The following is a 13,845-nucleotide window of genomic DNA, read 5'->3' as shown; positions in this document are numbered from 1 at the left end:
ATCATCCCCTGATTATAGGCCCTCCAAACCCCATGAACAATCACACAACATGACTTGTGCACTCCCATTTACTGTGCTATCGTAATTTGCTGCAGCTATTCTTGCAAATTGTACACGATCTGCTGCCAGGGCTTAAATCAAGGAAAATTTCTGTGCCTGAAATGTGTGCAGAGGTTGGGAGAAAGGATGAAGGGTGGTTAGGAAGCGAAGGGGGGTTCACAGAAAGAAGAAATTTGCACTTACGTGCAGAACGGAGGACGAATAGGAAAAGCAGCCGAGATGAAGTGTTTAGATTAAGTGGTGCAAGAACATTGGCTAAGTATGTGTGCTTAAGTAATTTTATATTCTAAATTATAATGATAGTAAAAGACAGTAGCCAACTGTAAATGAGAGTTTAGACAGCTGAACTTACCCTCAAGATGTCTTCGACACACTGAACTTCATTTGTCCTTGTCTGTAGAAAGGAAAGGAAAAACAAAAAATGAGTTTCCAAAAAGATAGTGAAACACCTGTTTTTCAATTATAGCCTGAAAATAAAATCATAATGAGGTTTGTTTAGGGGCTAATGTTTCACAGGGCAAACCATATGTGGCATTTCACAAGCCAAACTTAAAACACTACATTTTAAGTTACAGTATTTCTAATTTGTATATTTGTATGTTTATGCCCCCTTGTTAGGGTGGTATGGAAAATTAATAAAAAGTCTGTCACAAAAATAAAATAAAAACATTTAATATGCATTTATCTTACCCCATTTATATCTTAGATTGTTCACTCCTCGTTGTTGATGTGCTGCATGCGGTGAATGCAACTTTATCTCACCCACATAGAGGCTTATCTGTCCCTACTAGGGGTTTTGCCAGTTGTCATACAAGGGCTGTCATTTATCTTAAAACCTGAAATATGGCAAATCATCTGTAGGTATACTGTTGAGATTGTGGGGAATTGAAAACATCTACCCATGTAGCAGAACACAGGAAATAAAAATAAATCAAATCAAGAAAAAAAATTAGTATAGCAATGTTTGCATTTAGTGTGTCACAAATACATAAAAGATATGTATTAAAAAGAGCAATTATTTAACTTTGTCTCTCATTCATGAATCTTCCATGCCACATTAAAATCAAACCAAAGTGGAGGGGTATGTAGCATGTCAGTGCTGTCCAGCAGGGTGCAGCACAGAACAGCCCATACTAAATGCACAGCACTGACATTAGTGTTCATAAAGATGTGCAGGGGAGCCTTTTCTTTTCTGAAATGCATTTGGCATTGCCCATGCCAAAATGAAAAACAATCAGTTTTCCCATCACAGCTTGAGCACAGTGGTTTGATTTTATTGTGGTATTTTTAAATTTTATGTCAGAATGGTAAGTAAACTGTCCATTTCACATACGTTTTAACATATGTTAAATATAGCACAGTAAATGCATACATCAAAAAGGAAATAGATAACAATGTGGATTGTATTTCACTTCATTTTGTTTGTTTGATTTAGGCATTTTAAATCTTTCACAGAGCACCAGATGACAGTAGGTGTTGTGACAAAAACGCCCACTTTGATCTTTGTGTAAAAGCCCTACAAAGTCTCCATCCAGAGGGGAGAAAAAGATCAGCTGAACCATACCATATATTCTCTCTGCTCCATGTATATCCATAAACATCTATGAATAGAATGCAGTCCTATACTGTATCACCACTATGTGCAGCCTCAATCACTGGATAAGTGACGCAACACCCCCGTATCAGGCAGCAACATAGGCCAACTCTAACATCAGATAAATACTGTGTGTGAATGAATGAGTCAACAGGCTGCATTTCAGTTTGTTTTCAGGCCTGTCTTTCAGCTTTTCCTTCTGAATGGACAGTGTTTGAGATAAGGTCAGAGTGAATGGGCCCCCAGAGCAGTTATGTAAGTTGGTGACAAAGCTCATTTATTGTTCTGCTGCTGAGCCCTGGGCTGAAGTTATCAGAGGCAGCTAAGGTCACATAACACAAACACACAAAACACCAACCACAGGCTGCTTGCCACATTTACTACGCTACGCACCTGAGAAAGACATGACACTACATGCTCAGAACTGCCTGCTTGTGAGCAGTATTACATTAAACACAAAATAGTGATACTTGCAGCTCAATACTCTGAAGTGCAAAACAATGCCTCTCAGAACAACTACAAAACAAACAGCAATGAGGGTGGTGTGTAACTACTTTGCGTGACTAAAGGTTTTCACATTTGTCACACCAGTTTAACTGTAATCCAGATGCCTGATTAACATTTAACTTTGCTGTGTTTGTACAAGAATGTTTACTCTGTGACCCATGACGCCTTTGTATTGGGCCGTGTGCAGGGTTAACACATTACTGTAATCTCATCACTTCTTCATGTGTTCTACATCTCAATGGTTTGGAAGCTAAAGGGACACTTCAGATTATACTGTATATCCAAAAATGTCTTACATATGTCTTATTGCATATGTGGAACGTAGCTCAGGAGCGAAGGCTGGTAAGGAACAGCGGAATGACTAACTGCTTAGACATCTTGCACTAGATCAGTCCCCCGGCTGCTGCTGCTGCCGCTGCAGAAGGGGGAGGTGCTGCGTGCTGCAGGTGCACGGGTTGTGTGTGTTTATGAATAGAGTTGAACTGGAGTTCAGCCAAATTCTGCCAAACAAAGCAAGTCCAAGACCTTTTTAAACGCCTGAACAGTCAAGCAAGAATATCAAAACTATGAAGAGGTTTCAGGGAACATCCTGAGATCAGCAGGCACACAATCCTCTACATCAACAGTATGTTCATAGGCCACACAACAGTGCTGAGAAATAAGAAGTAGGACTTCCTTGTCCTATAACCTCCCCACCTTCCCAGGAAGCACCATAAGAGATTCAGTAGTATATGATATCGCTAAACAATAATATCTGTTGTTGGAGAGGAAAATATACTCCATATAAAATAGCTATAGCAGGAATTTAAATCATATACCTCTACACGAAACTATCTACACCATACTGTACTTCCGATCCTACATTTATATATAACATTGTTCTAGTGTTGCATTAAACAAATGCATTGCTAAAGTTTATAGAGACCAGAAGTAAAACTGGAACTTCCAGGTTATTCACCAAAATGTAATTAAAAATCAAACCCACATTTGTAGTAATGAATATTACAAATAATCCAGTAATAAAGAGAGCTGGATAGGATAAATACCACTGAATGCTGAACACCAAGCTACAGCCGATAGCCCATAGTTTAGAGTTTAGCATAAAGACTGGACACGGGGATACGGCTAGCCTGGCTCTGTCTGGATGAGATGAATGGTATGAGATTTTCACAGTCCGTCCTAGAAAATACAGCGGTTTCACAGTATCATGAATTATCAGTATTATAACTATAATTAAAACTTGACACCATTTTGTTAATAGAAGTGTGTGTGAAAGAACTCCCATGTGAAAATAACTAAGACAAAGGGGAGATTCAACATCCAGTTGCATTTTTTTTCAGTATTATAGATTAGCAAATGTACACGGTACAATAACCGTCAACTTTTATATCACGGTACACCTTAAAACCAGTATATGGTTGCAACCCTAGTTTAAGAGGTAATGAAAACTGCCTTCCAGCACCTCTACAGCTCACTACTACTGAGTTGTACAAAAATCAAAGTGTACAAACAATAAGTAGCAAGTTTAAGAGAGGTATAAGCGCTATTTCTAGCCAGGCTAGCTGCTTCCTGCTGTTTCCATTTTTATGCTAAGCTATGATAACCACCACATTACATATTAGATAATATCATAACACAATTATGAGATCTTAACAAGTATACTCACCTCCAAAAATTGTGGCAGTATCTTCGTTTTTCCCAGCTCAGATTTGTTGATTAACTCTGGTAGAGATGCATATGGCTCTGGTGAAGGCTTCAGCTCAGGTGACTCGCTGACCACCTGGTCCTGACCATCCATGGGCCGCACATACGCTGTTGGCTTCTGGGTCATGACTACACTGGGCTGCTTTGACGACAGGAGAGAAGGGAAGGTTTGGGAAGGTAGTGTGTTGCCCTTGTTAGTGTGAGGCAGAGATGCATCTTTGGGGGACTGTTTAAGGTTAAGTGTGGAAACATCCGTAATGCTGGCAGACTCTGAGGGATGATCCGTGGACCCTTGATGCTGACGTCTATCAAAGGTGTCCTTAGTGTCCATGTCAGTATTATCATGGTCACTGGAATGTGGGAAGGGTGGTGGCTTAATATCAGAAGACTGAGAAGACATTTCCTGGGGAAGGCTGACACGCTCCCTGAGATCTGAGTGGGCTTCACTCTTCTTTGCTGAGTGGCTGAGCTGACTGTGGTTCAAAGACGCATTTGAGAAAGTTGCTGAATGTCCACGGTGGTTAGGAGAAGAAGTGGCAGTGGACGTCCTCGTGGGCTGAGAGGAGTAACCGTTAACAGAGGGAGCTTTCTGATTTTCAGTGGGCATGTAATGGACCTGGTTTTGGAATGAAGGTTTGGTTGGTTTATCTGTGTTTGGCTGTCCCTGATCTGACTGTGAAAAGGTTACATAAGAAGGAATGGGTGAAGGCTCCACGGCAAAGGGATACGGATTATTCACATCTTCATAACTGCCCAGCATCCTCTGGATTCGATTGGAAAGCTCATCCCCTTTGTTTGTCTGCAATAAGAAGCAGCAAACACTTAGTGATGTTAACAGAGGAAAGATAACTCTCTTTTTAACATAAACACACTGAGCCTGGTTTTGGAATAAAGGCCTTAGTTTTGTTTAGTCCCCAAACAAATACACCGCATCACACTGCTGACAGCAACAGTCCTTTTTTGAGCATAAAACAGTCAAGCATTAAGCCCTCATTGATGTTTTCTTTCCCTGAAATTATTCCATTTTCAGAAAGATTGGGTCATTTGAAATCTTTACAAACTCTGTCCCTGGCTGCAGGTGATCTACGAGCACCTATAATAACAGGCTGCCCCATCTTATTTGTAGAGGCTGTTGGCGCCATATGTAGCCGCAGAGGAAGAGTTCAGACACTACTCAAAGCTGAAAACAGCCGCACCGTCTTCTCTGCATGTTTTTTTTTTTTGCATAAAAATATTACATATTATTGATTTAACCAATCAAAGATATGACAGAGAGGACAGTGATCTTTGTGGTCAAGAGGCAAAAAAATATTATCCTTTTCTCTTACAGAAACTAAATGTGATTTTAAGTTGGGTTGAAGCCTTAATAATGCAGCACATTACAGCGTTTTATCATTTTACTACGATCATTATGGAGAGCAAATTAACCAATGTTATCGTAATTTGTTATTTGCCAAAATGATGGAAATGAAGAATTTTGACAGACCTGTGAAACTAAACCTACACAGTTGTCTGCAAAATGTTGTTTTTCCCTCTATTAAATATAATTTTCCATATTTTCTCTCAGTATTAGAATAATATTTAAAATAGTACAAGTAAAATTGTGCTTGAAAGTCAACACAGTTATGGTACTGACTCTTTACAACTTCAAAAAAGAGACCAAAATAAGCATCTTTTTATCCACAACAACTACCATAAAAGCCCCGTGTCATCATTAGAGTATCAACCTCCTTGTACATGGGTCTTTACCTTGTATGGCTCCCCAAAGAGTGGAACATTCTCAGGGTTGAGTTCTTTGGCTTCACTTGTTTCTTGGTTCCTCTGTTCCCATGCACGGAGGCGAAGACGGTTCCTTTCTTCACTGTTGAACATTACAAAAGAAATACAGATCTTAAATCAGCATTGCATTTACAAGTGCATCATTTTAACTATAACACTGGATGCAATTAGCCAAGTTAGTGCCAGAGGTAAAGATGCAGTAGGTGCCTTGAATATTAAAACTGAAACTAGTGACAGTATTCACTGCAGCCTGTTTTTACATCTGTATTTGTTTTAGATTTTCTAGGATTTTAGACACTTACAAACACCAGAACAATGCAATGAGCCTTATGATAAAATCAGTTCTGGCTAAAGACACCTGAAAATTTAGAGACTGTAAATTTTATGGCATCTTATCACAGACTCCGCTACCCAAGGGGCAGAACACGAGTGTCTAATGGGAAAAGACAGTGCCCATCATATCAACAGACAAGTTTAATTAGACTCACAGACGCCGTGAGGATTCACCACAACATTCACATCTGTTCTCTTTAGTCCCTAAAGATAACTCACAGCCCATGCACACATCAGATGGATACTACTTAGCCCAGACAGGATGCCAACAGCAAAAAGAGATTGTTCACTATAGTGAATTACACTGTGGAACAACATCAGGCCCCATGGGATCAGGCCCTGTTTAAACTTTAAATATACTACAGTGAACTTATCTACAGTTTTAAATTTTGTAAGTTTTCATCCCAAAATACAGTGCTGATCCTCCTCACTGACAGCAACCCCAACGGGATGCTTCCATGGCAACAAGTGGAGCAGTGCAGATTTGGGACTAAGCCAAACAGATGAGCACTTCCTACTAGTACAACACAAACTGGCACTGCCCAGTCACAGTATTACCCAGGGGTAAAGCAACATGCAGTGCCTGTATTAAATTACTCACAAGTCGTCCAAAACAAACATTAAACATACATGTTGTTGATGATTGTACTTGTTGATGATGAAACACAGCACATAACTTACAGAAATAATTATGAACAACTACTCAGAGCAATATATATATATGACTGGAACATAAACTGTCCAGAATAAGCACTCACTGGGATTTAATCTTCATCAACGTCTAATCATTTAATAATTAGTCACATCTGAATATTGTGTTTAACAGGCAAGCTCAAGACTCACCTCTTTGAATCAATGCAAACTATTTTGAGTTGTGTGGCTGCTCTGTTTGGGGTTTTGCAACATGAGAAGGACATTTTTTTAAATTTCATGACATTTATATACTTGAAGACTAACTGAAAAAAATATCAACAAACTGGCTGTCCATGAGAATGATTTTTATTGCAGTGCAAGAGTTAAACTACCCTACCACTGACTGACAGTCTAATGAGGAATGTCCACTTTAGTCATCAGTTGTGTTGATGTCATGTCTGCTGGCATCATAAGCACTTTGATAGTGGTGACTAAGTTCTCTCCAGTCCTCACTTCACACAATGTCAATTTCCAAAAACGTGGACATTCTTCCAAACCGCTCAAAAGATATCCACAATATATTTGATTTTTTTTTCTCTGTTATGATATCAATCTGTGATCAAACAGGTACGAACAGGACAAAGATATTTTAAAAAACCCTCCCTGCAATGATGACGCTCTACTTCCCAAAACTGATGAGTGATCACACACTTCTTAACAGGGAACACAACCTTGGCGTACTATTGTTGCTGCACGTGCACACTGTGCCTATGTGTAACAGAAAACAGAAAATGTTTCATTACACATTGGCTATGTTCTGACAATGCATATGATATCAGACAGTATAGGTTTGCAAGCAGAGACTATAAAACTGAATTTTACTGAGTTACCAACATATAATGTGAAATGCATGAGCAACCCAAAGCAACAATCTAAAGGCATACTCTACTTTTATATGCCTTTAAAACTTTTAATACTGACTTTAATTAGTATGCAAGACATGACTAGGATCTTATGTGCTGCCTATCTGGCTAACCAGCAGTCTAAATAAATCTGAAGCTGCCATTTAAGTTAACAGTCTGCTAGAGAGCTGAAGCCACAATAGTGTTGAACATAACTGTGCTTTACAGTTGAAAAAAAAAACTATCAACAAACTAGGAAACATAGGTTTTATATAGCTCTTCTGCTCAGATGATCACAGCCAAAGTCAAGATAAATATTGATTTGTGCTTCCTTGTCAGTCACCTTGTTCTGTCTTTTTAAAGTGAAAAAACCAGAGTCAAACCAGTTTTCTGTTGTTATCCAACTTGTTAGCAAAGATTCAAGTTAGTCAAAACACGACATGGTTTTACAGTAAGTCACGTGCAAGCACAGGCGTAGCGTTTGCTTTTTAAGTAAACTTAAATCTACATGAAGTAGCTTGCATAAACAGAGCAGCCCCTTTAACCAGCTGGTAAAAATCACACCAGCCTGCTCTTTCCAGCTGATTCCACCTCTTCCTCGAACTGCTTATCAAAGCTAAAAACCCTGCCATGTCAGTTTAACATTAACTACCACAAAAACTACGACACTCCCTTTCTTTCTGATACTTTCACCGAGTTTCAAACTAAAACTTTACTTCAGCTAAGTGCGCTGCTGGTGAGCTGGCTAACCGTACCCAGCTAATTAACGGTAGTTACCCGGTCAGGCTGGGAAGCTAGCGCCAGCTGCTAGCAGCTAGCCGCGGCTGTGTGTGTCTGCCTACCTCGGCTGAGATGCCATGGTGCGCCTCTCACAACAACCAAAGTTGGTTGTCATGTGTTTCTGACAGTCCCCCACCAAGGTGTCCTTCTCTCTTGGTCACATTTTTTTGTTCGCGCTGACGATAATTAGTTAATTTAAATGGCTGTCAGGCCGCCGTTGTTTGATGTTGTCCGCTAACCGTCCGTGTTTGGGTTGTCCACTCACACACACTCTCTCCCTCTCTCTCTCTCTCTCTGCCTACTGGATTGTTCTACTCTATTCAGCCGTCCGGGGACCGAGCTCTGTTTTAGACACTCATTGCAGCTCAAGCTTTTCAGAAAACACCTCTAAAGCAGTTGTGTTACTATCACACGAGTAAATATAAAGGAAATATAACAAATGAGCCGATTAAGAGCTGTATTAGTCACTGTTTTTCTTTACCACCACAGTTTGTCCAAACTTTACACTGTTACCCCTGCGTGACAGACATGGTACAGTCACCTGTGTGTAGACACCACAGTCTGCTGTTTATCAGTCCTGACAGTAAGTTTTAAAAGCTGATTTGAAAGCTCATGCATGTTTGCAAATCACCTTCATTTCAAGTGACTGTTGACAGCAGGAGAAAAATAGTCATCACCAGAAACAAACAAGGATAGATGGGATACAATACAAGCTGAAATTTGAGCCCCAAAGTGACAGTAAAGGGTAATTTTAACCATTTGTTTTCCTGTATAATTCCTGGAATAACAGAAATCAGAAAAACTGTGATTTTTTTTTATGATTATGGTTCAGAAAGGCTGTCACACACACACACGGTCAATGGACCTCCAACTTAAAATAAAAGGTTAATAAAAAAAAAAACATTTAACCCTTTGAAACCAGAGCAAATTTGCTTGATTTTTATAACAACATGAAAAGCAGAAATTACCCCAAAAATTGCAAGAAATTTGTAAAAAAATAAATAAATAAAAAAAAAGAAAGAAAAAAAAGGTTCAAAGGTTTAAAAAATGAACCAAATGAGCTACTGCGCTGCTTTATTAGAAATCACTGAGTGTATGTTTTAAATTCCTATCTGACAGAATTACCTTTATTCAAAGCACATTTATACTGCTGGTAGTTCATTCTGATACCTGACAGAATTACATTTCTCTCTTTAAAACCAATTTATGTTGTTATTTATTTTTTAGCTAATTCAGCAGACTGATTCAATAGACATATCAAAACTTAAAGGAGGCACAGGTGTAGATTTCAGGGGCCCAAGGGACACATCCACCTCAATATTTAGAGTGTGTAGATTTGTCCCCATCCAGTAAAAACATTAAACTAGCAGAGGGCTTTTATTTTGACAAAATTAAAGACATTTACACATGCAGAAAAGGCACAACTTGGTGCATAAAATTTCACCAGATTGCAAGAAATTAGGGGTTTGATGCTCAAAAATTTCTGGAGGAGGACCCCCTCTTTCATATGGTTCCCTCCTAATGTGGAAGTAAAACCCATGATATGAGGTTGGGCAGTTCTGTCCTGATATTTAATGGTAAATGATAACATCAGGATGCAGACACAGTACAGTAACTAATATACTAATTTATTGATATGGAAATTATTTTGTCTTGGTTTATGCATGTGAATCCAATTTAAACAGAAACGGCTGAGAGATATGGACAAAAGTGATTGTGGATACAGTACAAATTCTTTTACTTAAAAAAGACCAAATAGTGCACAAAATATTAATGTTTTGATCAAGAAATGAAGGAAATGTGTCACACCCTTTTGGTTGTTGGTGCATTACCTTACCTTGTTTCCAGCTAACAAAGCAGGACCTCTGGAGCTGGCAGGGATTCACTTTCCTGCCCAGAAACACTGGAGCAGATCATAAAGTCTTCTGACTCACTCTGCCACCTTGGTGCCAGTTCTGGTGAGTGAGTTCAGATTTGATGACACAGAGCCCAAACCTGGCAGTGGTTGTGATGTCTCCTGTAGATTTCACAGATTAGCCTGGGGCAGAAAACAGATAAATCATTTAACACACTTCAACAAGACATGTAGGATGAACATGCTGATGAAGTGCATCACAAAAGAATCGAGCAGCCTGTGTCTGCTGTTCTTGGAGCACTGACACCAGCACGTATGTGATTTAATGCAGGCCTAAAGCACAGGCTGTGCAGTAACGTCTGTTATTGGACACTCACCCTGGGTGGGTGCCGATACTGGCCGTCTGCCAACACAGCACACCGACATCATCTTACTTCATTTAGACCTAACTGGAGGCTCAGGACAGCTGAATGCACCATGAGAATTTTAAGACTGTAGCCAGTATAAAGATATAAAAGTTGGGGCCTAATGATGGTGATAAGAAATATCCAATATAAGTATTGAAAACTAAAAACTGTGGCTCACTCAAACTCATTCATGATATTCAGGTTTAACTATCTTAGAGGTCTGTTATGGAGGGAAATGTAGATTCAGAGTGTATAGGTTGGGCTTTATTGAACACAGTATTAATTAAGCAGTAGTGTACACCCACCCAGTGTACTGTCACAGAAACTGCATCAATCCAGGGTTTTAATATTTAATCTTATGGACTGACTGAGGGCAATGATTGGTCAATGACATGGATCATTTTGATTGTGTGAAGTGTATTGGTATTGGAGTAAATAGTTTAACTTTTTCCACGTTATCACTCACAGTTTTCGTGACACACACACACACTCACAAACAGACACAGACACACGAACAAACACACAATACTGCTCTGACACAAGCGTGCCATCCAGAGGCTGAATACTGTGCAGGACTGCAGTCTGATACCTTTATTACTCCAAATGATAACCAGTAGGTGTCACTATATCTTTTCTTGTGCGCACAATAGCCAACATATACATCAACAGCAGGTAAAATTTGTTTTTGGTGAACGTATGTGCATTATATGACAACCAGAGCAGCACATACTGACATGGCACATGTGTACAGTAACCAAACAAACACATACAGGATGCACACTGCACATATAATACTGTATATAATAGCAGTATTCCAAATATAGTAGTAGATCTCAAAAATCCAAGTACAATTAGCCCAAACTTATTAGTTCACTGTTTGTATAAGTATATACTTATTCTGTTTTGCATGAACTGTAATATGAATTGGGTTTACAACAGTAGGTTCTCAGTCTACACAAGGTTACAATAATGTTTTTGAGTGTTTCTCAACAGTCAAACACACAAACACAATAAACATGTGACTGAAAAAGGAAAATAAAGTGATTTAACATTGCTATAAACACAACCATTAACATATATACATTTTTCATTGAACAGAGAACTTTTCCATCACTTTAGTTTCCGTTGAATCCAGCAGAGCACTGTGTCTTGCAGGTTTTCAGCAAACGTCTCTTTGTGCTCGGCAAAGCCGGATTCATAAACGCCAAGTAATTCGCATCATCAAAGTATCCATAGTGGATCATTATCAACACAGATATGTGATCTAAATGTTTGTAGCCAATGAAAAAAGGCAATGAAAATATCTTGTCTATAAGAATCTAACACACACAACAAAAAAACTGAAAGTGGAAAGTTCAACTCTGTGAGACAGCTGCTAGATTTGGTTATTATGGTTATAACACAAGCAAAACTTACACATTCAGATAAGGTTTGACAACCTATCATGTTAGAAACAACCAATATACTGACTGTCAGTGATCGTTGTAGAATATACAGTGGTGGAATGTAACTAAATGCATTTACTCTACCTACTGCACTTCAGCACAAATTTGAGGTACTTGTACTTTAGATGATTATTTCTATTTTATGACGTTTCACTTCTCCACTAAACTTCAAAGGGAAACATTGTACCTTTTACATTTATTTGACAGCTATATTTAGTAGTTATGTTATGAATAGCTTATACAATATGACACCCTGTTACAGATTAAAGTGTACAGTGTATACAAGTGTAGCTGAATTGATCAGTCTTTTTTTTGTAAAACATTTAAAAATATGAGGCTTTACTGTTTTTCTTTCTTATTATTTTATTAAAGTAGATTTATTTGTAATATTTCTTTTTCATTTTGTGCTTTTGTTGGACTAAACGAGCATCGTCAAGTTGCCACTTGGGCTCTGAGAACTTGGCTCACTATTTTTTAAGTTTTACAAATGAAACAATCGATCAATTGATTGAAAAAATAAAGAGATTACAAAATTAATAATCATGAGTTGCAGCAACCTTTTATAAGATAGTTCAAAAACAACTAACTGCAAAATTAAAATGCTGCTAACACATTAATACAATACAATAATGTGATGTATAATAGTATAACACTCACAGGGGCCACTTTTCTGCATTGAGTGCTTTTACTTTTAATACTAATTATACTTACAAGTAACATTTCCAATGCAGGAGTAGGCTATTTTTTACAGTGCAGTATTAGTACTTTTATTTAAGTGATAGATCGGAATACTTCCTCCATCACTGAGCTTTTATCCTCCACCTTCTTGGTTGGACTGATTTGGGCTTCTCTGCCAGAAGGTGACCAGGAAAGGAGGACATTTAAGAACATTGTCCCCCAGAACATCTTCCTGTGTGGCAACCTGCACGCAGAACGACGTCCCCACCATCCCTGTGTTGAAGTGCGCTGTGACGTCGTATCGGAGGCCACAATTGTCTGCGATTGTCGTGGGGCTGTTGTGTGCAAGAAGCGTAGTGGCAGTGGGGGCAGTGACTTTGACTTCCAGCATTTCATGTCCAACTTTAGATACATCCACAGGCAGCACCACATAGGCACGAAGAAAGCTCTCTCCAATGGTACACTTGAGCTCTTTAGACCAACAGTATTCCCCAAGGTCTCCTAGGAAGAGAAATGATTTTATGAAGGCTGATACAGCAGATACTATGTGCAACTTGAAACAGTGTTGGATTGACATATAGAGAACCAGTTTCCTGTGTGATACCTGTCTCACTTTAGAATAGAGAGTTGCAAATGTGAGCTTACCTTCTGTGGAATCTGTGAGTCGTATATTATGATTGTCCTGAAGCTGCAGTTTCTTGATGTATGTCATCCCAGTGCACTCCATCAAACAGTCCGTTAGATGTGTCACCGACATATGGCCGGGGACTGGTTTCAGCAACGTTTCCTTCTCTGAACATTCAAATGCCCCTACAGCCAGCAGAAGGGGAGATAGTGCGCCAAAAAACACCCACAAAGAAAAATATCTTGACATTCTGTCCAGTATCAAGAAAACATCAGTTGCTGGCAACGTTGAGCTGCTGGCCCAGATCTGGCTGTCCTCTTGCAGAGTAGTTGCTTAGCAGTACTCCTGGATCAATATCTTTCTTGCACAACTTGACAATAAGTTAAGATTCCACTGCAGCCAGGAAAAGATTTACAAAAGCCCCGAGTACATGCACAGCAGCTGAAAACATGAAAAAGAAGTGCGCAGCTTGTTGCTCTTCCCCTGACTGCATCTGATTTCCTGGAGAACAGTGCCAACATTTCTTCCTCTACTATTTTCCTC

The 13,845-nt window shown here is 39.0% G+C and overlaps 1 protein-coding gene across 2 annotated transcripts in view; it reads right to left on the bottom strand.

Annotated features, from left to right (window-relative positions):
* aff1 (AF4/FMR2 family, member 1) overlaps positions 1 to 13,845 on the bottom strand; it is a 24,835-nt gene extending 10,990 nt beyond the window's left edge. Inside the window, exons 1-5 of one of the 2 annotated variants that reach the window (XM_049603460.1) lie at positions 13,323 to 13,845; positions 10,130 to 13,178; positions 5,615 to 5,726; positions 3,828 to 4,664; positions 413 to 454 (exon numbers count right to left, since the gene is read on the bottom strand). In XM_049603460.1, the coding sequence (XP_049459417.1) occupies positions 413 to 454; positions 3,828 to 4,625 (840 nt within the window). In that variant the 5' untranslated portion in view covers positions 4,626 to 4,664; positions 5,615 to 5,726; positions 10,130 to 13,178; positions 13,323 to 13,845. Of the gene's footprint in view, positions 1 to 412; positions 455 to 3,827; positions 4,665 to 5,614; positions 5,727 to 8,354; positions 8,769 to 10,129; positions 13,179 to 13,322 lie in introns of those variants that run through there. The other variant, XM_049603459.1, reaches the window with a different exon arrangement.

The sequence above is a fragment of the Epinephelus fuscoguttatus genome, linkage group LG18 (genome assembly GCF_011397635.1).
Source record: "Epinephelus fuscoguttatus linkage group LG18, E.fuscoguttatus.final_Chr_v1".
In the NCBI taxonomy this organism is placed as follows: Eukaryota; Metazoa; Chordata; class Actinopteri; order Perciformes; family Serranidae; genus Epinephelus; species Epinephelus fuscoguttatus.
The sequence above is the reverse complement of the archived record's forward strand: the minus strand, read 5'-3'. Positions and strand labels throughout refer to the sequence as shown.